We start from the raw sequence: 25,316 nt of genomic DNA, 5'->3' as shown, positions 1-25,316 counted from the left end.
CAACATGCACATGAGAAAATGCTCTGCATCACTTGCCATCAGGGAAATACAAATCAAAACCACAATGAGATACCACCTCACACCAGTGAGAATGGGGAAAATTAACAAGGCAGGAAACAACAAATGTTGGAGAGGATGCGGAGAAAAGGGAACCCTCTTACACTGTTGGTGGGAATGTGAACTGGTGCAGCCACTCTGGAAAACTGTGTGGAGGTTCCTCAAAGAGTTAAAAATAGACCTGCCCTACGACCCAGCAGTTGCACTGTTGGGGATTTACCCCAAAGATTCAGATGCAATGAAACGTCGGGACACCTGCACCCCGATGTTTCTATCAGAAATGGCCACAATAGCCAAACTGTGGAAGGAGCCTCGGTGTCCATCGAAAGATGAATGGATAAAGAAGATGTGGTTTATGTATACAATGGAATATTACTCAGCAATTAGAAACGACAAATACCCACCATTTGCTTCAACGTGGATGGAACTGGAGGGTATTATGCTGAGTGAAATAAGTCAATCGGAGAAGGACAAACAGTGTATGTTCTCATTCATTTGGGGAATATGAATAATAGTGAAAGGGAATATAAAGGAAGGGAGAAGAAATGTTGGGAAATATCAGGAAGGGAGACAGAACATAAAGACTCCTAACTCGGGGAAACGAACTAGGGGTGGTGGAAGGGGAGGAGGGCGGGTGTTGGAGGGGAACGGGTGACGGGCACTGAGGTGGACACTTGACGGGATGAGCATTGGGTGTTTTTCTGTATGTTGGTAAATTGAACACCAATAAAAATTAATTAAAAAAAATAAAAAAATAAAAAATAAACCTGGGGTATTTACTGTGTGTGCCTCTTCCTCGGACCTCACACTACTGTGGATCTGCACTTATGTTTTGTGTACGGATATACATTGCCAAAGATTAAACTCTTTTTCTGTTCCACCAAGAGAAGGTCATGGAAATCACCCTGGAATTCACTGAACACCACCTGTGCTGGGCAGGTGAGGCTCCTTGGAATCAATCACTTAGAAGGAGGTGTATAATCATCCTTTAGCATAAGAGCAGTAAAAGATGTGTGTCGAGCCAGAAATTGGGGCAGGCAGGTAACAGCAGGAAGGGAATGAATGGACTAGTGCTCTGGATCCATGAGACAGCAGACACATGAGCCCTTCTGAGGCCCAGGAAGGACCCTGAAGAGTAGAAAGAACAATTCTGACGGGTCATCACTTCTGTGCCCAGAACACTGGCCAGACCAGGAGACCCATCCCATCACTATACTGTCTAGGTAGGCTGTCTCTCTGCTGTCAGATCTTGATCATTTCTTAAGTTCAATACCACCACTGATAATCACTCTCAGACTCTGAAGATGCTGTAGTAGCCTTGGGCACTTGAGTGCTGGTGGTCACCTGGACCCTACAGGGGGTGTAGCTGTAGACCTGGACACCCTAATACTTTTAGAAATGCATATTTCATCTATCTAAGAACAAGTCCTAAATATTACGTTTTCTTTCTTTTTTTTTTTTTTTAAGATTTTTTTTATTCATGAGAGACACCGAAAGAGAGAGGCAAAGACATAGGCAGAGGGAGAAGCAGGCTCTTTGCATGGAGCCCAATGTGGGACTCGATCATAGGACTCGGGATTACGACCTGAGCTGAAGGCAGATGCTCAACCACTGAGCCACCCAGGTGTCCCAAATCTTACATTTTCTTTTGTGGCCCCCAGTGTTGGGCCACCAGCCTAATTTCAATACTATTGGTTCACTTCTCTGGAAGGGTTACTTTCTACCATTTAGTTCACTTGTCACCCTCACCACCACCACCCCCCCACACACACACACACATTTCACCAGCAATAAGCTAAACTCTCTGAAGTTAACACTGAAACACAAAACATCGTTTTAACTCAAAATACAAATTCTTCTCAAAATGTCATTTCCGGATAAGGAAGCTCTTCCATTTGTGCTGACAGGAAATGGGGTGATTTTTTTCATAAATATTGAAACTTTACTGCTTGTGAACATAGTACTTTGTTACCCTGGTGACACATTTGCTCTTTTCATTAATGGAGGAGAAAGTGGATAACTTTGGGTGAATCAGATAGATTTTCCTCAAATCATTTATCATGCCAATGTGCTTACGCCCTACTGCACCAATTCCAAATCCGTACATGATGGAGGGGGACAAAATAGTAGCATCAAGTTATTCTTTGCAAATAAGCTGTTGCAAACAACACATCATAAATCATACGTTGAATATAAACTTGAGTTTGCTTTCCAGTACTGGGAAGATTTTAAATCAGTCAAGTCATACTTTGAGATCAACGCAAGTGTTCTGTGCAATGGCAACCTGTGGCTTCGCAAGCAAACAAAAGTTCGAATGCGTGGGAAGGGGAAAAACCTGGCATACAATGTCGCAGAAAGACAGTTATTGACTTGAATCCCCGAATCTTGCCCTCTACCCACTGTTCTTCTGCTTAATAAGTTAAACCATTAAAGACTGGAAGAAAAGGGCAGCCCTGGTGGCTTAGCGATTTAGCGCCGCCTTCAGCCCAGGGCCTGATCCTGGAGCCCCGGGATCGAGTCCCACGTCGGGATCGCTGCATGGAGCCTGCTTCTCTCTCTGCCTGTGTCTCTGCCTCTCTCCCCTTCTGTGTGTCTCATGAATAAATAAATAAAATCTTTAAAAAAAATACTGGAAGAAGGAGACAAAGAAGGAAAGGTACTACCCTCAGTACTGACTGTACTGTGCCATTGGTTTTGTCTGCCGCCTTCTTTTTTTTTTTTTTCAAATCCTGCAGCCCTGAGAGGTAGTGATTAGTATTCTCATTTCACACGGAAGGAAATGGAGAATAACAGGACTCCAGCTCCCTATCACCTTGTATATCTCTGCATAGACAGATGATATGTGTGTGCGTGTATACAAATTTAATTGGGACATTATCCACATACCGTAAAATTCATCCTTTTAAAGTATACAATTCAATGGTTTTTAGTATTCAGAGTCGTTCAACCATCACCACTATCTAATTTGAGAACATTTTCATCAACCCCCAACTCCCATAGCCATTAGGAGTCATCTTCCCCATTCCTCCAGCCCCTGGCAACCACTAATCTATTTTGTCTCTGTGGGCTTGCCTATTCTAGACATTGATGTTTCACATAAATGGAATCATATAACATGAGATCTTTTGCGCCCAGCTTCTCTCACCTGGCATCACGTTCCCAAGGTTCATTGCTGTGGCAGCGTTATCAGCACTTCATCCCTTTCTACTGTTGAGTCTCTATTGTGTTGCTATACCACATTTTTCTTTTTTTTTAAGATTTTATTTATTCATTCATGAGAGACAGAAAGAGAGAGACATAGGCAGAGGGGGGAAGCAGGAGCCCAACGTGGGACTCAACTGCAGGACCATCACCTGAGCCGAAGGCAGACGCTCAACCTCTGGGCCACCCAGGCACCCACCACATTTTTCTTAATTCATATTTGAAAACGAGCCCAGTGTCTACAGTTTATTGTTAAACTACAGTTTTAAATCGGGAAAGATGACTGGTATATCCCTACATTGGCCCTGCTTCACAGAACCTTCTGCCTATCTACTGAGTTTCAGAGTCCTACACTAGAGCTCTGTGAAGGGTGTGCTAATTGAGCCAGCTTCATCCATCTACAGTATTTTCCAAGGGCCATCCCAGGTGCTCTCATGGAGGATACAGCTGAAAAGGAGATGAGACACTGTGAGCTAGGACTGCATAGACCAGATCTGTGAGCTAGGACTGCATAGACCAGACACTGTGAGTTAGGACTGCAAAGACCAGATCTGTGAGCTAGGACTGCACAGAAGTACAACAGACTCTATGAAAGGGGTCACTGACTTTCAGTGCCATTTTACACGGGAAAAAGTAAACCAAATAAGCAGCAAATGTTTATCATCCTGAAAATCGGTATAACAGGGCTGCTAGTGAGCTAGGCTTTCTCCATTTCACGGGGAATGATAAATTTTGGTCCTTCAGCAAGTTATTTTGGGAAGTAATTACTCGTGTTCTGCAATGATTACTGCCAGGTGGATCATGAAGCAGTGCGTACTTTCTTATCTTCGGAGAACTGAGAAACCTGGCTTCTAATTGTGGTCTGTTACTAATCAGCCCCCAAGCTGCTGGCACTCAGTAGCCTCATCTGTAAATGGAGGTCAGTAGTAACTGCCTTGACCACTTTATAGGCCTGTTGTGTGAATTAAATATTTATGAGATCATTAGCAAGTGTTAAAAATATTATACAAGAGCAGGATATTGGGCAGCCCGGGTGGCTTAGCGGTTTAGTGCCGCCTTTGGCTCAGGGCATGATCCTGGAGACCCGGGATTGAGTCCCACATCGGGCTTCCTGCATGGAGCCTGCTTCTCCCTCTCCCTGTGTCTCTGCCTCTCTCTCTGTGTCTCTCATGAATAAATAAATATAAATCTTAAAAAAAAAAAAAAAAAGAGCAGGATATTGTGGTGTTTCACTGTCCCCCGAGACATGGACCATCTCAACCAACATTACCAGGACTCCTTGATTCCTTTTCCTCTCCCTAATCCTCAAAAACATTTGGGTTCAGAGTCAAGTCGAAGTATGAATTCCTCTGAGCACAGTGGGAATAAGAATGCAATCAGTTTTCAGTGAGAACATGGGTTGCTGTTTTTGCTTTGCATGTGTATGACCTACACCAAGGAAGAAAAGGGCAGCTGGCATTTCAGTCTTTTTTTTTTTTTTAAGATTTTATTTATTCATAAACAGACAGAGGGAGAGAGGCAGACATAGGCAGAGGGAGAAGCAGGCTCCCTGTGGAGAGCCTGATGTGGGACTCAATCCTGGGATTCCAGGATTGCACCCTGAGCCAAAGGCAGATGCTCAACCACTGAGCCACCCAGGTGTCCCTCAGCCTGTCTTTTTTTTTTTTTTTAATTTTTTTTTTTAATTTTTATTTATTTATGATAGTCACAGAGAGATAGAGAGAGAGGCAGAGACACAGGCAGAGGGAGAAGCAGGCTCCATGCACCGGGAGCCCGACGTGGGATTTGATCCCGGGTCTCCAGGATCGCGCCCTGGGCCAAAGGCAGGCGCCAAACTGCTGTGCCAACCAGGGATCCCCCTCAGCCTGTCTTTTTAAGTGACATCTATGATGGTCACAAACTATCATGCAAGTGCCATGGGGTAACCACATTTCTTCTCGATACATAGCAGATTAGCCCAGAACAAGACCAGCCCACTGCTCACAGCTCTTACGGCATAACATGCTTAAAATACCTGTGCCAAAAGGAAAGAAGGGGCCTCCACTTTATAACGTGAATTAGTTTTACAGGAACATCATAAACATTTGTTCCTGGAGTTTATGAATAAGCAGTCAAAAAGTTTAACAAAACAAAGCCACTTGTTTTTAATCCCTCAGAGAATCGAGGACAAGGATTTAGATGAATTGTGTTATGATTCCATTTCCTCCAGCGCAGGAGTTCAGCAGAAGGGGTCTAAAAGCAAATCCAAACCTTGTCCTTGTGTCCATCCATTGGACAGACAGAACAGCATAACCCAGTAGGTGTGAATGGGAAGGCATCAAAGGGGCAGAGGACCTGCCTTGGGCTGCCTGTGAGGGTCTCCCTCTAACACTGTGCAGGACAGGCTGACCCATCAGACGCTTGTCCCCAGAGGGCACACACGCCACATAAAGACACATGCCACCAGCTTTTCTGGAAAGAAGGACACCCAAGACAGGAGGATTGATTTTCCTGGGTGTGATGACGTGGGGAAGAAGGGAAAGGAAAGAATATGAGACCCAGGCAGGAAAAGCAGAGCCCCGCCTTCCTCCTCTAACAATGCCGACAACCCAGCTTTGCTTTGTTCTTGAGAGAAGCGCTGCAAGAGGAACGCTCTGGCGGCTGTAGTCTAGCGCTGCCTGCCCAGGGAGGCCCTATCTGCAGAGGGAGCCAAGCTCCCTGGGGATGAAAGCATTTGTCTTGAAGGAATCAGTGGAGTGCTGGGTAAATACAGAGCCCCTGGCAGAAGGGAATTGTGTAAGAGAGCAGAGAGACTGCTGATGGAAGAGCCCAAGACCAGGGGGAGGGGACAAGGACCAAACCTTTTTTTTTTTTTTAACCCTCAACACTTCTGGTTCCAGCCTGACATTTTTTTTTTTTTTCCTGGTGCTACCTTCATTTTGGAATTTTCTATGTTGCTGTTTTCTTTCTTTATGAAGTTGGCAGGTAACCACATTCCTGTGCCCAAGAAAGGAATTTTGATGGAGTCAGAGATCCCCAAGGGCCATTCACCAAAGATGGAAGGAAATCCCTACCAAAGAGATGCCCAATGTCTGCTGACATCTGGGATCTAAGTCCGAAGTCTTATGTAGCTTCCTGTACTATTAGTCTGCTAAAGCAGGAGGAGGAGAGAGGAGTGGTTGGGGGTGGGAAGAAACAGGGAGGAAGGTTGCTTCAGAGGAGACTTTTGAGGTACAGATGGGGATAGGAGGCTATTGGCAAACTCGAGTAATTCGCACTAATTTGATTCTGGACTTAATTAGGAGGCAGGTTGTAAACATCTTCAGAACGCTCCTGAATTTATAGGTTTATTAGCATAAGCTTTTAAAGATGTGCCATTTATAGCAAGACCTCTCAAAAAAAGAGAATCTTGTTGCTGAAAACAAAATCGAAAGCTAGCTAATGATAAATCATGCTACAATTTGAGTGTATGCTACATACCAGTTTACAGAAAAACCTCTCCAGGAGAAAGAACTGCTGACTCTGAGCCCTTAGACCTAAGACGTGAGAATTACAGAGCTCAGGTCCCAAGAGCCAATGAAACTTGAAGTCAAGAAGTCCAAGGCCTGGATTCACATATATATTTTTAATGCCTGCACTGAAAAATTAAGGCTCAAAGAAGTTGAGAGACTGGCCTGAGATCCCACAGCTGGGAATTCCAGAGCCAAGAGTAGGTCCCTGATTCCCTCTCACGTGGAGCCCTTTTCATGAAAACACTCCTCCCCAGCCCATCAAGCCAAAGCATCCTTGGGCATCTGGAAACATCTCAGGTGAAAGCACCCAGAGAGGAGGCTATAGGGCACCCCTGATGCTTAGTGAGGGTCACTGGATGACACTTGTATAAGTCCCCAGCTTTACCAGAGTACATGTGAGTACATGTGAAGGGTGGCCCAAAGGATATATCTGCAAAAATTCTCTGGAACCTGTGAATGTTTGGAAAAAGGGTCCTTGCAGGTGAATAATTAAGCTAAGGATCTTGAGATAAGATCATCCTGGATTATCTGGGTGAGCCCTAAAATCCAATGACAAGTGTCCTTCTAAGAGCAAAGCAGAAGGAGGGGTGACACAGAGATAAGACACAGAAAGGAGGTCATGTAAAGATGAGGGTAGAGATCAGGGTCACGTAGCCAGAGGCCACCATAAGCTGGAAGGGGCAAGGGAGATTCCCCTTGAGAGCCCCTGGAGGGAGTGTGGCCCTGCTCACACCTCGGGTTTGGACTTCTGGCCTCTAGAACTGTGAGAGGATAAGTTTCTGTGGTGTTAAAGCTCCCGCTGTTAGAGCAGATACAGGAAACTGTACAATCTCTATGGATAAAATCAATCAGAAAAAACAAGAGTAACAGAAAAATAAGGATCACAGAATGGAGAAGCAAAATGTGGTATATCCGTATAATGAACTATTTTTCAGTCTTGAAGGAAATTCTGGAACATGCTACAACATGGATGAACCTCGAGGACATTATGCAAAGTAAAATAGCCAGTCACACACACACATAAATACTACAAATCAAATTCATAAAGACAGAGAATAGGATGGTTGATGTCGAGGTCTGAGGGGGGAGAGGGGGATGGGGATATACTGTTTAGTAAGTAAGTATATAGTGTTTCCATTTTATAAGATGTAAAGCGTCATGGAGATGGATGGTGGTGATGGTTGCACAACAGTATGGATATATTTAATACCAATGAACTGTACACTTAAAGATGATTAAGATGGTAAATTTCATGTTATGTGCATTTGACCACATATTTTAAATGGAAGGGGAAAAAAAAAAAACCCAAAAGGCAAGGATCACAGCCTTTATAAATTCACAATCATAATGTTTCAGTGATAGGGTCTGAGAATGAAGTCATGGGAGGAGGGCAGTCTTGAGATCCATCCTGTTTTATATTGGTACCCAAGCCAAGCTGACTCAGAAAGGGTCACGTGTCAGTGCGCTACACAGGCAGGACATTTTTCTAGATCACACCCTTCTGGGGAGGTCGGCATGCCTGCTGGGTGGGTCTTGACTCTACTATGAAGCCCCAACTCTGCAGGCGCTATGTGGAAAGCTTCCATGGACTTCCACCTTACAGACAGATGGCCCTCGCTGAAATTGGAAGCCAGTCTGGTGAGAAGCTCCTGCAGCTACAGTGAACACCCCCTTCGGGGGCGGGGGGGAGGAACGGGAATAAGCAGATGTTTCTTCAAAGTGCCATGTTCTTGGACCTAGTGTATTTTACACCATCCTTCTCATGGTGGCTGAACTAAATCTGAAGTAATCTACAGCACCCCCCTGCCTACTACCTCCCCAACTCTTTTTGGGGAACATTTCCATCCGTGGACTGAGACAGCTGTTTTGGCCCGCATCTACTGTAAACGTGGCTGGCTCAAATCTGGGGACTATGCTCGGTGTCTTCCCACTGTTTTTCCTACAGCCAAACATCTGGGAGATGGTTCTGATATTTTATTACTGTTTTAAAATGCAATTTCCCGATTGCTCCCAACTCAATGGGTTTATTTCTGTCTTACACAGATCAAATTTGGGACTCCAAAGGAAATGCTATGGGGCCCTACTCAGAGCTCTGGAGAGGGATGAGAGATGTTCAGGGGACAAGTGGTTGGGGGCACCTACCACTGCACTTTGAGTCTTGGGATCTGACCACCTGGACCTCATGCTGGACTCTGGATAGCACACAACCATCTTCTCCAATAGCTTTCCTGCAGAGGTGCTTCACCGAGGGCCAAAAACCCAGCATTTGACCACACTTGGGCCAACTATTAAAACCACTGGAAAGACCATGAAAACTTCTCCTCCCACCCAACTATGTGTGGAGGGTGGGTCTCCCTTGCATCAGTACTTTCAAAGTTCTGTGCCCTGAGTTCTGCAGTCGTCTCCTGTCTCTACCCTCACCCCCTTTCCAACCATTTTTTTTAAAAAATTTGAGGTAAAATTCACATGCCATAAAATTGACTATTTAAATGTGAATAACCCTGTGGCATCTAGGATAGTCACAATGTTGTGCATTTATTACCTCTATCTTGTTCTAAAACATGTCATCACTCCGGCTGGGTCTCAATGGTTATTCTTATCCCCCCTCCCCTACCCCCCAACACCCAGGCAACCACCAGTCTGCTTTCTGTCTCTATGGGTTTATCTCTTCTGGATATTTCATCTAAATGGAAACAAACCATATGTACCTGAGCTGAAACCAAGAGTCAGATGCTTAATGACTGAGCCACCCAGGTCCCCCATGCATTCCTGACACGGCAGTGTGATCCAGTCACATTCAGCTCCAACTGCAATCACTTCAATGGCTTCCCACCATTCTTAGGATAAAGACCAAAGTCCTGACTATGACTCTCGAAGTCCTCATGCTCTGAGCCCTCCCCACTCCCCTAGCATCATCTCTCATACTTGCCCTCCTGTCCATCTGACTTTTTTTGTTTGTGCTGTGCTTGTCCTCACCACTGGACCTCTGTGGGGGCTGCTCCTTCTCGGAACTGCCTTCCCCTGGGTAAAAGACAACTGCCTGAAACAGTCACTTCCTTATCTCCCAAATCTAATTAGTTACACTAGGTCCTAGCACAGACCCAACGCTGGCCCTTCTGTGTTTCCTGGAAAGAAAGGCACCCCAGAGCTTGCCGTGGGATTAGGAAAGCTATACTAGACCTCGATGCATAACCCCACAGAGGCTGCCCATAGACACAGGGGGGGCCTCTCAGATTTATGTGCAGTGTCTCTGAAACACACCCTGCTGGGAGGTTTGAACATGGTTATGTGGATTTGGTGCCCCATCTGTCAAAGCTGTAGGACCAGTTGGTCACCTTCCCAGCTGCTAGGCGTCCTGACTTACCTCTGCCCAGAACACATTCTCCACCCTGAAATATGGGACAGATATGAGGTAATCTCTTTTGTTTAAAATTTTTTGTTGTTGTTGTTAAATCAGATCTTGTTAACTAAAGCCCCACAGGCCAGGGAGAAGTGGGGCAGGGACTCCCTCTGAACTCTGGCCCCTAAACCCACAGTTTGGGCTCTGGTCCAAGAGGGGGCTCTGCTCAGCCCAGAGGCAGCAGTTGGTGGGGGTGTGGTGGGGGGTGAGGCACTGCTGAGAAAGCAGGAACCAGGCTCTGTGGTTCAAGGCATTCACACCTGAACCTGACAGGTTTGAGCTCAGCCCAAGCCACAGGGCGTTCTGGGTCACACAGGATGTGGTTTTTTAAGGGTGGGGAAGTGTATGCCTTCACCTTTCACCCACCCTTCCTTTGCTTCAGTACTTTGCCCCTGCTCCGAGTCTGTAGACTCTCACAAGCACACACGTACATGCAAGGGCGCACATGCACACGCACAGACACCTGCTCCCACACAAGTACGTGTGCATGCGTGTACAGGTCACACACTGATGCATAGACACACACAGGCACACAGTGACTCTAATACGCTCTCCGTTTCCTATTTTCTGACTTCTAAAACTAAAAGTAGTCTCATATAACCCTTCCTTCTCCATAATTCCTCCTAGTCCCTCTATCACTTTTGATAAACTCCCCATCATTCCAATGTCGCATGAACATTTAGTAGAAACTGCCTGTGAAGACAATCCGACACGTAAAATCTCGACAAATACTTTCTTTCCTCCAGAGGTGAAGATGGAAAAAAAAAAAAAAAGGAACAAGAGCCTCTTTTGTGTTTTTGAAGAGTCTGAGGAAAATGATGGTAGCTTTAACGGGAGCCTGGCTGTCACTTACCTCCAGGACTTTCCCTGTGATAAACTGGTGACAGGCTTCGCATTTCACCCCAAAGAGCCCCTGGTAGTCCTTTTCACAGTACGGAGCGCCATCCCTGCAACACAGAAGGGTGTTCAGCTCCTGAGAGGGGGTCAAGGGGGCAGGGAAGACACCAGGACCATAATTCTCTGAGCCCTTCTCCACGGAATGGTAGCAGACGGTAATTCTCCCCCACCCAGCCTTCACAGGCCTGGAGATCTGGTCAGACATGACCCCAGTGCAGGAAACCAAACCATGTGGACGTGGACGGAGAGCTGTTTCTCTGGGCTATGCAGAAATTACAGCCGAATCACCATATGATTAGCACCGCTGCTTCCCTGTTGTCTCAGAACTAACCAGCAAAAGTGCTGGCACCATTCCCTTTCCTCACCAGGTCAGATGGGCGTCAGATGTGGTGTCAGGGTTCACCCTCCTCTGAGGAGGCCCCAGGGCCACCTTCCCCTCATCGCCTCCTTGAGCTCACATGCCAGCACCTCCCGGCAGCGCTGAGACGCCAGGTCTTCAGCCCTCAGGAGGCCCGAGGGGTGCAGGGTCGTCTCATCCAGCCTCTCAAGACCTCCTTAATTTACCTCAGAGCACAGTAAAAATGTTTTCTATGTGTGCCATTAAGTGGAAAAGTCAAAAAAGCACCACTGTACACAGCCTTCCGGGTTACTTTAAGAGCTGAGCATTTCCTCCCTCCTTCTTACTTTAGTTGTGCATCAAGAAATCACCTGTGATGTGTCTTCCTTCTGATACAGGTGTTTTGGCTTCTCCCTGACATGCAGACTTCGATTTCTAGGGGGTGGGACCCATGCTATTTTTTTTGTTTCACTCTATTCTTAAATTATTATTAAATTCGCTTCATTTTTTTTTTTGAATAGCTGATATAGCATAGAAAAGTTTATAGGGGAAAATTTTCCCTCATTGCCACTATACCCCCATATTCATTCCTTTTTTTTCTTTAAAGGTAACCACTGTAACTAGTTTCTTTAAGCTACATTAAAAAAAAAAAACAAAAAACAAAAAAACAGAACAATACAACACTCCACTTTAGATATTATCCACACAAGCATCTGATTCTAATATGAGCCCCCTCCCTGGGTGGGTGTTTTTTATACATTGGTCCTCATGGGCTCAGGGTTTAGACCCTATGTGGTTTTTTATTTTAGGGTGGGGGAGTGTCTACAAATACATTCAAGTCCCCTTCCCGAGAGCAGGGCCCACTGGACCCCTGGGCCTTGCCTCCAGCCTTACTTGCTGATGTACTCTCCGGTGAGAACCTTCCCACAGGACTTGCATTTAAAGCACCCCAAGTGCCACTGCTTTTCCAGGGCCAGCAGGGCCTGCCCATTCTTGATATCTCTTCCACAGCCAGCACAATCTAGAAAAGAGCAGAGGCCAGCAGTTACCCCACGTTTGTTTTGCTAAATCCAAGCATGCAGGTCCCAGGGTGCACCCATCCCACACTCAACAAATATCTACTTAAGCACCGTGTCATTCCACTCTCCCTCCCTGCGCCAAGTCTTTCGTATCCTCACACAGCATGGAAACTTCGTGAACCTCAGTGGATCCAAGGGCATGGATGTCCTTCATCCGTTTATTTCCTTGGGGGTTAAATACCCTCTGAGCTCCAGCTGGCCCAGAGAATATTTAATTACGTTGTCTTGGCTGTGATTTCCAGAAAGCTCTCATATGCCTTTATTAATTGAGGGCACGTGTGAGTCGCTAAGTACCTCATGCTGGATGCCTCACTTAACAATATAGATGTGGTTCCTGGAAAGCTGCCTATGAATCTCATTTTACTACACAGGACTCTACCTCCTTATCATCCTAAACCAGACTTCTGAAGAGTTGTGACCATCAGTTTAATAGCCCTTAATTCCTTAGCTTTAAATTCTCCATGGCAGCCTCCTGTGACATAGACGAAGGACACAGGGCTTCTTTGAGGTAAAGGGAGTGGGCTCAACAACTTGTTGGCCCTATTGTGACCCAGGCCCGTCTCCCCTCTTTGAAGCCTTGGTTTCCTCACATGGAAGCTGGGAAGTTCTTAGTGCCTGTCTCAAGCCTCCAAAGAGGACTCAATGAAATAATGGTTATTAGCACTGGGGCTGGCACATGGGAAGCAGCCCTATAAATGTTTCCTATTATAACTGTCACTATTATGATTATTAAATACTCCATTGTTAGGGAAGTTAAATATTTAAAAGAACTCAGAAGAATGTAAATTGATGCAACCTTTTTGAAAGCAACATAAACTTCCACAGACATTTAAAATCAATGTGGCTGAGCAAATGAAACACAGCATAGCCGGGAGGTTGGCCATCATGTCCCCAACTGATTGTAAGAAACACTCATGCAATAAAGCAATGCCCGGACAGGGCCACTGGCTGTGCAAAATGATGAAACACCTCCCCCTTCTGACCGCATGTGTGACTGCTGCTCCTTTACCAGTGACAGTCCTAGACCAATTTTTTTTTTTTTAAGACTATTTATTCATGAGAGACACAGAGAGAGGCAGAGACATAGGCAGAGGGAGAAGCAGGCTCCTCAGGGGGATCCTGATGTGGGACTTGATCCCCGGACCCAGGATTATGCCCAGAGCCAAAGGCAGACGCTCAATTGCTGAGCCACCGAGGCATCCCTAGCTCGACTTTAACTCTCTCTCCTCCTGGAAAAACTGAGATGCCCAATCACTGACCTGCTCCTGCATCTTGACAGTACCTAGTCCAGAACTGCTCCTGCTGCCTTGACTCCTTAATACCGCCCAGTAAGAGCTCTATCCCCTCAGTTCCTCCACAGATGCTCCTGACTCCCCTGGTCTTCTCCCTTGCTACCGTTTAAGTTCACTTGATTGTCCTCCTGCCCTTCTGTTTCTTTGACTACTGGTGTGTTTCCAGTGATCTTTGGTCAGTGCATATTTTTAAAAAAGATTTTATTTATTTATTCGTGAGAGACAGAGAGAGAGAGAGAGAGGCAGAGACACAGGCAGAGGGAGAAGCAGGCTCCCTGTCCAAAGTCCCATGTGGGACTCGATCCCAGGACCCGGGATCACATTCTGACCCAAAAGCAGAAGCTCAACTGTTGAGCCACCCAGGTGTCCCTGGTCAGTGGGTATTAATGCACCTTTACATCTAGCAACTTCATAGCTAAGATTTTTAATCTAGAAATAAATTAGCAAAAGTGTGTGTATGTGTGTGTATATGTGCTGTGTCCACGTACGTATTCCCTGAAGAAAATGAATTTATTTCCTGCCGTACTTTTGTAACAACAAAAATGAAAATAGCCTATGTGGACATTAATGAGAAGCTAAATTAATTATGGTATAGTCAGTAGTGGAATACTGTGTACTGTTGAAAAGAACGAGATCAATTTGTGTGCTGACAAGGAAAGATATCCAAAATAGGTTAAGTTAAAAAAAAAAAAGCAACCTGTGGAACAGTATGCATAGAAGCTCATTTACAAAAATTGAGTAAAGGGTATAGATGTGTTGGTACACATGCTCGTATATGGAATAAAAGACTTCTTGAAAAAATAATTGAAACTCCTAAGATATTTTCTTCTGTGAAGGACTTTTCACTTCACATCCTCTGTTGCTTGGATTTTTTTTTTGTTGTTGTTACCATGAGAATGTCAAAAACAGAAAAAATTGAATAAATATTTCTAAGGTTAAAATATAATTGCTAGACAAGTTCTAGATTATTGCAGATTAGAATTTCTGTAAGTACTGCCCACTATTAGCTGAGTGGGGCTTTTATGATCACAAAGCATGATGTATTCTTTTTTTAAGCTGGAGTTAACGTTTCTCAGCATTTCAACAAAAATCTTATAAAGTGGATCTCACATCTGATAGTTTACTATAAGGATAAGAATGGAAGGCCTTGACATTTGCTCACAAATACAATATTTAAAGGTTAGGAGCACTGGATGAGTTTAAGATGAATTGACAGTTCTTTGTTTTTCATTTTTCTGATTAGGTCAAGCCACGAGGTGGCAGTAAAGATTTAAAATAATAAGGAAGATGCTGGCTGGTAGATTCTTTAAGGCGGAAAATAAATTTGAGGGATGGCTTTCAATTTTAGAAACTGAAGACAGTTGGGCTCAGGAGGGTTGGCAGAGCCATTTGGGGTCTCCTCCTGCACAACGCTGAGATCTAGGGAGATGGAAGGCCCGGCAATGCTAAGAGCCCAGGCTTCGGAATTAGGATCTGAGCATTTACTTGGGCAAGTTACTGTCTCTGTGAAATGCCAACTGTGACGAGCTTTGCAGGACACTTAGAATGATGGGATGAGCACTGGGTGTTATTCTCTATGTTGGCAAATTGAACACCAATAAAAAATAAATTTATAAGAATGCTTAGTTCATGTTCACCTCTCAGTGTGGCTCCACCTTTCTTCGGTAGGAGCAGAGGTGAGACTGGAAGGCACGTTCCTGGATGGTGAATCTTGCTCACTTTACAAGCACATTAATGCCCAGATATCCCAGAGCTCTGAAAGCAGCTGAGACACAATTTGAGAGCGGTGACAACTTTTCTGATTGTTCTGGATGAACCAGGCACCATGTGAGGGCTTTGTAGATATGGTACCATTTATTATTCAGTCAGGTAGTCAAAATGCCTAGCGGTCTGGAAGCCTCTGACCTCACAGGTGGTGTCCCATACCTCTCAGATCCTCTGCACCCTGCAGTGTCCCATGGAGGGCAGATGTTCGTTCTGCAATTGACTTTGATAACGGTTGATAGAGAAGCAATCATGGGATGCTGAATGCCTAGAGCTAGGCAGCTGGTGAAACGGGGCTGGAAGCAGAGGCTGAGGAATGAGCCTTCCTCCCAAACCTTAAGACATAAACCAAGCAAATCAAAGACCACCTCCTAGAAAGTGGAATACTGGTCCACACTGGCTGATTCAAAGTATTCTGGTATATGCCACAGAGGCTACCTACCCACTCACTCCTCTCAGGACAAAACCATAAATTCTCCACTTAAGCCTGATGTCACGCTGGGAAAAGTGGAGAAGATGCAGAGACAAAAAGATTCGTGCTGGATTGTTCATTCTTCCTGTGCTCATCCCAACTAAGCTCTTTTATAAAGTACAAAATGTCCTACTCTGTATCTTCATGGTTTTCAGCTGTTGAGAAAATTGTTTCCACATCACTGAAGCAGCTGCCGATAAATATAGAAAGCTGGTGATTGGCACTGGAATTATTGCCGAAGTCAGAAATAGGTGAATACGGAGCAGCATCAAGGAAATCAAGCCCTCTAGCAACTTGCCAGTATTCCATAAAAAACAATCACCAAACGTGGCAAGAGAAAAACAACAACCACAAACACTTGCCTCAGGCCTTTCATTCTTGGTGCCAAGAGCCAAGAGAAGAGCAGGAATTTGGCTACTTATGTCTGAGTTAAACTAATACCCAATGACACACCTGGTTCCATATTTGTATCATTTTGTTCCAAGGCAATAAATATCCTTGAGGACAGGAATCCTGTCTCTTTTTTTTCTTTTTTGGGGGGCATCGGGTCATGCATACCTGGGCTTCGAAAATATTTAAGTTGAAGAAGGTGACAAATGGCTCTCAGCAAGAAAACCTGTGTTCCCAAGCTAAGAAAGATGTCCTCACTTGAACAGCTCTGAAGGTTCTATCAGAAAGGATACCTATGTTCTCCTTGGGAACTATTTCTACCTTGTTAGAATTTCTCACTTGGAAAAAGGAAGGGCCAAAAATATGTCTTCCTCTGTGAAGATGCCTCTCTGGAGAAGAGGGCTGAGCAGATGGAGCTCTAGAAAAGAAAACCAGGTGATAATTAAATTCCTATCCCCACCTTCCTAGGCCTGCAGGCTTCATTCATGCCCAGAACCATTAATGAAGGTGGGCATTGCATTCACAGTAGCTACTCATCTGGGATCAAAGCTTTCAGAAAACAGAAAAGAGGGATCTTCCTAGTGCTTTAGGCCATGGTCTCAGAGCTGAAGATAATGGTGATAAATATTCCGTCTCCCAAAGAAAGGTGCCAAGAATATCCTTGTAGGACTTTCCAAGACACAGTAGAGTTCACCTGATGACTACCAACCTCTATTCCCTACTTACCTCTGAAAATCAGAAATTTTAAAACACATAACGGAGACACCAGGGAGCTGGCCACACAGCAGGAGTGTGGTGGTGTTCTCTCCCCTCTGCTGTGACAGGGATAAGAGGACCTTGGGAGAAGGACCTAGATGTTTACTAAGTGGGGAAGCTCAGGCCCTACAGCTACTATGGGTCCATGAGAAGCTTGATGTTAGAGTTCTTGGAACAAACTGGTTTGAATGTCCTGAAGCTTGGAAGCATTCACAAATAGAAAAATCTAGAGTCTGCTGAATTTGGAAGATTTGGAAGACAGGAAGTTGGTTAGAGACCTCTCCCTTCCCCTGGCAATGGCAGGCTAAGGAGAGGATGGAGTGGGAATGGTGTGCACTTCCACCATTTGGTTCACTGGGGGATGATGCACTTATGTCCTGCTGCTGGTACCCACACCCAAGCATCTAGAATGAACCCACTGGAGAAAGCTGCCTGCTGGGAGTGGGGGACTTCATTAATAAGAGGCTAGGAGACTACACGGGAGCAGGACCTGAGGTTGGGGAGGTAGGGAGAGCTTGTTGCAAGAGGTTAACCAGAAATTACATGCTTTTGTCATAGAACTCAAAGTGCACCTCCATAAGAAATATCTCCAGCCAGTGTTAGCTGAAAGAGGCATGACAATGCCGAATTTCTAACACCTTGTCCCATCTACTTCCAATCCCTCTTGCCCCTGCCTGGCCCACCAAGGAGCCACAGGACAGGAAGGAAGTAAAGGCAGAGTGACGGATCCCTGGGTGGTGCAGCGGTTTAGCGCCTGCCTTTGGCCCAGGGCGCGATCCTGGAGACCCGGGATGGAATCCCACGTCGGGCTCCCGGTGCATGGAGCCTGCTTCTCCCTCTGCCTATGTCTCTGCCTCTCTCTCTCTCTGTGTGACTATCATAAATAAATAAAAATTAAAAATAAAATAAAATAAAATAAAATAAAATATAATATAATAAAATAAAAGGCAGAGTGAAAGAAGAGATTGTGCCCACTGTAGGTCTCCAGTTTGGGTCAGGTCTGAGCTGTGAAAGGATGCAGCTCTCAAACACATATGAGGATCAAGTTTTCAACCATCTTGGACTTCTAGGGGCTGAAGACCAGAAAGCTGTGGGATCTGTGTAAGATATGATTAGGGTAGGAAAGGGAACTCTGATCAAGGACAATACAAGTTCATGACAGGGAAAAATAAGGCTGCTCATCGTTATGTCGCACATGTGCTTTGGCCTGTTGTATACACAAATGGTGCATTTCCCAGCAGTCAAGGACTTTGGAGGCAAAGAGACCTGGAGTAGAAGTCCAGCTCTGACACTGAGTGGAGGGGCCTTGCGCAGGCTAGGTAACCACCAAGTTTCGGTATCTCCATCTGTAGAATGTGCAGGTTGGCAGTACCCAGCTTCCTGGGCTGCCATGAGGACTGGAGAGTGTGGGTGCATGTACATATGCACTGTTTTCACAGGTCCAATAATCTCACAAAACCTGAATTTCCTCTTCTCTGTATCGAATCGGCAAGGCCCACCGTCAGCCTCTGGAAAAGGCACTTCGGTCTCTGTGGTTCCACCATAACCATCACCACCATCACCATCACCACCACCACCATCATCATCATCATTATATTAATCATTATAGTAATCATTATCATTACTATTATTACAGTTATTATTCAGCTTTTGACTTTTGAAAGGTCTGGTGTGTCCATTCTCTCCCCCACTCTCAGGGCTCCTGCTAACTGGGAGGGCAGTGATCATCTCCATTTTACAGATCACAGAACATCTGAGAGCCAGAGGGACCTTCAAGACTGGTTTGATGCAAATGCTTTACTTTCCACACAGGATACTAAGATCCAGGGTGGGCTTTGGCTTTGTACACAGCCACACAGCTGAACAGTCCAATTAACTGCACGGTGTGAATCTTCTGTTCTCAAAGGCACGTGAATTCAGGCCTTTATAGCTTACAGGGCTTCTCTGAACCTGAACCTCCACTCGTGGGTTTGTTTTCCTGGTTATCATCTCTTGAGCTGCCAGTGGGCAAAAACAGCCAGGATGGAATCAGAGCACGAGGTGTTCACTGGAGCAGAGAGACTGCATAAGTAGAGAATTGTTTTGAAAATAAATAATAAGTATTTATTATTAATAATTGGTATGTAGATTGTAAAAGGAGCCAGAGACTTTCCTCATTCAACTGATGCTTGCAGACATCTTGGGATGTTATAAAATGTTCACAGGGGTTTGGGGTCAGTTCTGAGTATTTCCTTACTTTACTGAAAAAAATATTAAAAATTAAGAATAAAAAAGAAATCAAGTTTCAGTATTTAAGCTATCACCCATACAAGCTCCAAAAAATTCCAGCTTTCCCTGGAATCCTTTTTTAAAAATAATAATGAAACAGAAACTCTATTTGTCATCAACTGAAGATTAGCAAACAACTTCAAGGCTATACATGGGGATGGAAAATAAACAGAAGCAAAATAATTTCATATTTAGATTGTTATTATTAGAAAGTAGAGTAAGACTTTGGAGACCCTATAAAATATTCAAGTGGCGTCCTTTTAATAGACCGTTAAGTAGAGACACTTTATCCCTGGCCAGGACCCAATCTAAAGAGCTTCAAGGAAAAACCAAACCAAACCCAAATTTAAGTTCCAGAGTTTGGCTAACTTGAGATCCTGAATTTAACGATGCTGGATCTTGTCATTTAACTCTTCCTACAGGATACAGATTTCTCATTATCTGTGTGATAAAATGGTGAAGGTAGGATGCCGGAGAATAGCTATTCTATCCAAAAGAGGGGGGAGAAAAAAGACGCAAGAGAAGAGTGACCTGATTCTCTTAGGTTAGCAAGCTGCCTTTGACACAAGTCTTCAACACATGTCAGATCAGCCTTTGACACATGGATTCCTTCATGGGAATAATGCTTTGGAGGTATGTGGTGGTTGCCCACTTTAAACAGAAGAGATAGTTCCAGTTTGCTAGGGTTCCTATCCCTACACAATCTAAATGTCAATTGCTACCCGTTGTCACTTTTGAGCTGACCTGGGAACTCCGGTTCTTAGCTTAGACTTTTCTGTAGGCACTTCAGTTTGCAATCCATAGATTTAAAAAAAAAAAAAAATCCAGACCCTCTTTGTGTTATTATTATTTTTTAAATAAGAGTTGGCCTAGAGTTTTAACGTCTTTAAGATATGAAGGACTTGGGTATTTGAAAACCTTTCCTTGACCAGAAAGGCCACATTGTATTTAGTAGTGATAGGAACATCAATCTAACGAGTTGATATTGTTGAATGGTGATTTACTTTCATCACCTGGGCTGTTCAGTGTGGTCAGGTTCCAAACCAGACCTCTATGAGTTAACAAATATTGACTGTCCACAGTCCAGTTAAAAAAAATTAAATCAAGTCACCAAGTTCTTTTTTAGCATGTCATGGCAAATACCAAGGGTGCAGGGTCAACCTAAGAAAGGGTAGAAAGAGGCTAAAGCACAATACAAAGCTGCAAATGTGTTGGGTTAAGCACGTCTCAAGAATTAGTTTTTTAAAAAAGCACTGACTTCTGAAATTCTATGCTGCCATTAGCCAAAAAAGCAATATGAAGTCACAAGATAAATACTGGTGGGAGTGGTGGTGGGGGGCGGCGGGGAGTAAGAATGTTCATACAGGTACAATGTACTTGCCACTCTATGGCCAAAGGGGTCTCAGTGCTATAAGTAATTCATATCTCAAATCACTAAAAATGAACTATTTTAAAAGGTTATGTGCCACTATGTAACCTTGAACCAGATTTTTCCATAACATCTCATGTCCCTTTGCTGTTTTGATGGCCATGATGGAAACATCACAAGCCAGAGCAGCCCCGGACCTGCTATTTTAAGTGAAGGTTCTTGTTGTCTTTGGAAAACAATACTGCACAACAAACAAGTTTTCGTGGGCCATAATAGCAACAGATTATCAGCCTTCATTAGGAAAGCTGAGGGCAGGTCTGGCAGCAAGCCTTTTTCCAAGTCCTCCAAATCCTATCTTTCCTTCTTTTAAACTGTGTATCATATATACTTAAAGAATTTCAGTTACTTTGTTCATAATTTTTACAAATATAGACCACTTACACATTTGAAACTCCCAATTCTAATCCCTAAACCAGTATTCACAGAATTCTGTTAGGAGTTATTATGAATTCTCAAGGTCAAGAAGCCCTCTCCTAAAACTAGGATTTGTGTATGTTTTCCCCATATTCAGGACCAGGATCTGAATGGGAAATTAAAAGAACCAGCTTGCTTGCTTTTCCTCTCCGTTAATTATGAATTTACTAAGCAGGAACCTCATAGCTAATGCTGCCAGGATGATAAACATCAAAGAAATAGAACACAGTCTGTCATGGACTTGGAATCAACCCAGATCTGCACCCCAAAAGCATTGGAATGGAGAGTTTGAGAATCTCTGCTAATTCCCTTCAATGATGGCTTTGAATGACCCATAAACATGCCACGGCACTCAGTACTGGATTCAATATTGGTTCCAATGGACCTTATTTCTCACTTAGTCTCCCACGGCCTGCTTGCAACACGGTGAAGGATGTGGGGGTCTTATATACAGTGAGGATGCCAGACACTTGACACTATGCATTTATGGAATAGAGCACATCCTTTGGGAAGGTTACTGAAAACAGGTTAGAAGTTGGGAACTTTAACATCTGCTTACAGACAGTGTCCACTGCTTTACACAAGAATCTCCTAAACAACTTTTCTTCCATTCTCTGAGCTACAAATAAAAATTATAACATGCTGGGGTGCCTGTGTGGCTCAGGTGGTTGAATGTCTGACTCTTGATTTCAGCTCAGGTCATGATCACAGGAGCCCCACATGGGGCTCAGCATTCAGCATGGAGTCCGTTTGTCCCTTTTCCTCTGCTCTTCCCTCTCCTACTCTCTCTAAATAAATACATTAAATAAATTTGAAAAATTATAACATGCTTGTATTTCCTAGAAATGTGATGAGATTCTTTGATGGGAAATAAACTATTAGCATAGAACATCAATACTATTTTGTCAGGCGGGGGGTGGGGGGGAATGGGTGACGGGCACTGAGGCGGACACTTGACGGGATGAGCACTGGATGTTTTTCTTTATGTTGGTAAATTGAACACCAATAAAAATTAATTTATTAAAAAAAATAATACTATTTTGTCATCTGCTCTAATTTATAGGTTTAAGGTCCTATCAAAGAGAACTGTGTGTGTGTGCACATGTGTGTGTGTGCATGCATGTTCACAAGCATGTTTTCAGAACCAGAACTAAAAAAATGGAGGGGTGGCTATATTCATGGAATAAACCACCATCCTAATAAGGACAATCACAACCTCCAAATTTCCAACTAACAATTTCAAAAACCCAGCTGGTGGAGGGCAGGCCCAAAGGTTCACTGCTTTTTGGGCCTTTCCTCTGCACTGTCAGTCTGAATTGGTTTCACATGGTTGCTCAGCATAATTTCTGATGATGCACACATCACAGGGATTCACTGGAGATCATAAGTTGGATTCTCTTTTGACTGAAAACACCACCAGGACAGTAAGAGGAAGTTGGGGAGTCATGGGAACAAAGCCAAACACCACCCAATCATGGATGCTCTTGGAAAAGGCTATGGTCACATGGTAGCCTCAAGGATACTGACTTCCAACCTGCAGAGGTGGAGTTCAGGCCACAGCCTCACTGGACTGGGCACCCTTGCCATGATAAATGACTACTCACCCAGCACATGATTCCACCAGCACTTCTCTGTGGCTTGGAGCAGTTCTTTCTGCTTACGATGTGTAATCCAGACATGTCTCATAAACATTGTTTGATCCCTGAGCCATCCCTCAAAAGGGATGTTATTTTAGACATATTTGTATAGGAAGACAGAACTAAGGTGTTTGAAGTTCAAAGCCTGAGTCCTCAGCACTACTGATACTCTGCTGGACAAGGTGTAGAAAACTGGGGGGTCAGACTTCTACCAGCCGGACGAAATAGTTCTCTGCTCAAGTTATGGCTAGCAATGGCGAAGGAAAACAAGTAGAAAAAGGAATGAAGAAAGAGTAAGAGAGGGAGCAGACAAGGTACCCCAGATGAGGCTGCTACCTGTGGCCATTCTGTGGTGCTCATGCCACAGCCTGCCACATGTGAACATTAGTGGGACACCAGCCTGACAGTTTTGGGGGAGATTCAGAAAATTGGTAGCCACTGCCTTTGCGATTTGGGATAGTCTTTAGCAAACCCTACTTAACATTGTACCAGGACCCAAATGAATTAAAGACAGGGGCTCAAACCAATACTCATCCATGTATGTTCACAGCAGGACTATTCATAATGGCCAAAAGGTTAATGAACCTTCAGGACATATCCTAAAGGTTGGATAAACAAATGGATAAACAAATCATGTTCTATCCACGTAATGGAATATTATTCAGCCATAAAAAGGAATGGAGTACTGGTAAATGCTGTGTGAACCTTGAAAACATTTTTTTAAATAAAGATTTTGTTTATTTATGAGAGAAAGAGAGAGAGAGAGAGAGGCAGAGACACAGGCAGAGGGAGAAGCAGGCTCCATGCAGGGAGCCCGATGTGGGACTCGATCCCGGGTCTCCAGGATCAGGCCCTGGACTGAAGGCGGCGCTAAACCGCTGAGCCACCCAAGCTGCCCTGAGCCTTGAAAACATTATGCTAAGTGGGAGAAGACAGAAATGAAAGGTCACTTATGTATTCCATTTATATGAAATATTTAGAATCCGGAAATACACAGACACGGACAGCAGAATGGTAGTTGCCAGGGACTTGGGAGGACTGAGTAGGGAATAACTGCTTTATCGGTATGAACAAAATGGTTCATTTTGTTATGTGAACTGCACTTCATTGAAAAATGTACCAGGAAGGGTTTTTCTTATACTGGTTTCCCTAATTTCCTTGTAAACTTTAACCTGGTGAGGAGTTCTCGGATAAATCTTTAACTGGCTATGGTCACTCAGTATACCCGAGCTCTTGCCAAAGGGGAAATCACACTTGAGCTTGACATCAGTTTCTTAGGTTCTATACTCATCAGCAAGCAACAACTCATTTACTCCCTTCCAGAGACAGGAAGAAGGAAAGAAGGGGTAGAGTGTCCATTTCAGGACTTCCATCATGTGACCAGTCACTTAATCTGTACACACTGAAGGTCATAGCAAGGGCAAAGTGCACCAAGACTTCAGTCTGGAATAGGTCTTTCATTTTATTTGTAAAATAAGTATCATTTTATTTTTAATCTACTTTTGTTTTAAATAGGCAACACATATATACATGGTTAAGAAATTTTTTCATTATAGTGAAAATAATTTCCTTCCTTCCCTCCCTGCTGGAGACAAGTACTACAAGTAATAGCAATTTCTCAACTATCCTTCTGGGACAATCCAAAGGGACATACAACTCCTGATATACACGGTTAGATTTTTACTCCTACTGAAAAATTAAAATTAAACTGAAGAATGCTGGTCCAATCATTAAAATCCTAGTTTTACTGGTACATTGTTACAAGGTGTGGGTCTTATTATGTAAGAGGCATATCTAGTGAAACAAAGCAAATAACAAAATGTCATTAACTTTCCATTCCCTCAGGCACTTTTTGTATTCATTTTTATTTTTTTCCCCATAAATCATACCCATTCCCTATTAAAACAAACTTTTCTTTCTTTCTTACAACTGAGACAATTGAGTCTCTGGTAAAGTGAAAAGATGTGTCACTCTGCGTCAACAGGAGTCAGAACTCAACATTCTGGACCTGGGAGATGAAAATGAGTCCTTCAAAGGCCCTCCAGGGATGGCATCCATTCACTAGCTAAATGGACATTTATATATTTACAATGAGCATGGTACCAAAAAAATATATACTGTCCTTGTTACTAAGCAACTCATAGTCTGGTAGGAGAGAAAAACATAGAAAGAACTAGCAGGAGTATATGGTAATAACTGCCTTAATAGAAATGAGAAGCACAGCTTTGGTCAAGATACATGTGCACTGACCCTGTTGTCAAGGGGCCTAAGCAGATTCAAGGCTTACAATCTTTTGTGTGACACTCAAAACAAGGAATGATTTTTGAAAAGAAGATATGTGAACAAAATGCTATGCAAACAATTTATATAAAGTTGTACATATCGATAGCACTTAGCAAAATCCAGAAGAATGTTCACCAAAATGTTCATAG

General features: G+C 43.9%; 1 protein-coding gene across 22 annotated transcripts in view; it reads right to left on the bottom strand.

The window, feature by feature from the left end:
* Positions 1 to 25,316, bottom strand: part of ABLIM1 (actin binding LIM protein 1) — a 292,836-nt gene that overhangs the window by 87,682 nt on the left and 179,838 nt on the right. For all 22 annotated transcript variants that reach the window (XM_041745614.1, XM_041745612.1, XM_041745626.1 and 19 more), the window contains 2 exons: positions 12,278 to 12,404; positions 11,003 to 11,096 (listed from right to left, as the gene is read on the bottom strand). In XM_041745614.1, the coding sequence (XP_041601548.1) occupies positions 11,003 to 11,096; positions 12,278 to 12,404 (221 nt within the window). The remainder of the gene's footprint in view (positions 1 to 11,002; positions 11,097 to 12,277; positions 12,405 to 25,316) is intronic.

Source organism: Vulpes lagopus, chromosome 2, assembly GCF_018345385.1.
Source record: "Vulpes lagopus strain Blue_001 chromosome 2, ASM1834538v1, whole genome shotgun sequence".
In the NCBI taxonomy this organism is placed as follows: Eukaryota; Metazoa; Chordata; class Mammalia; order Carnivora; family Canidae; genus Vulpes; species Vulpes lagopus.
Note: the sequence above shows the minus strand (reverse complement) of the source record. Positions and strands in the feature narration are given on the sequence as shown.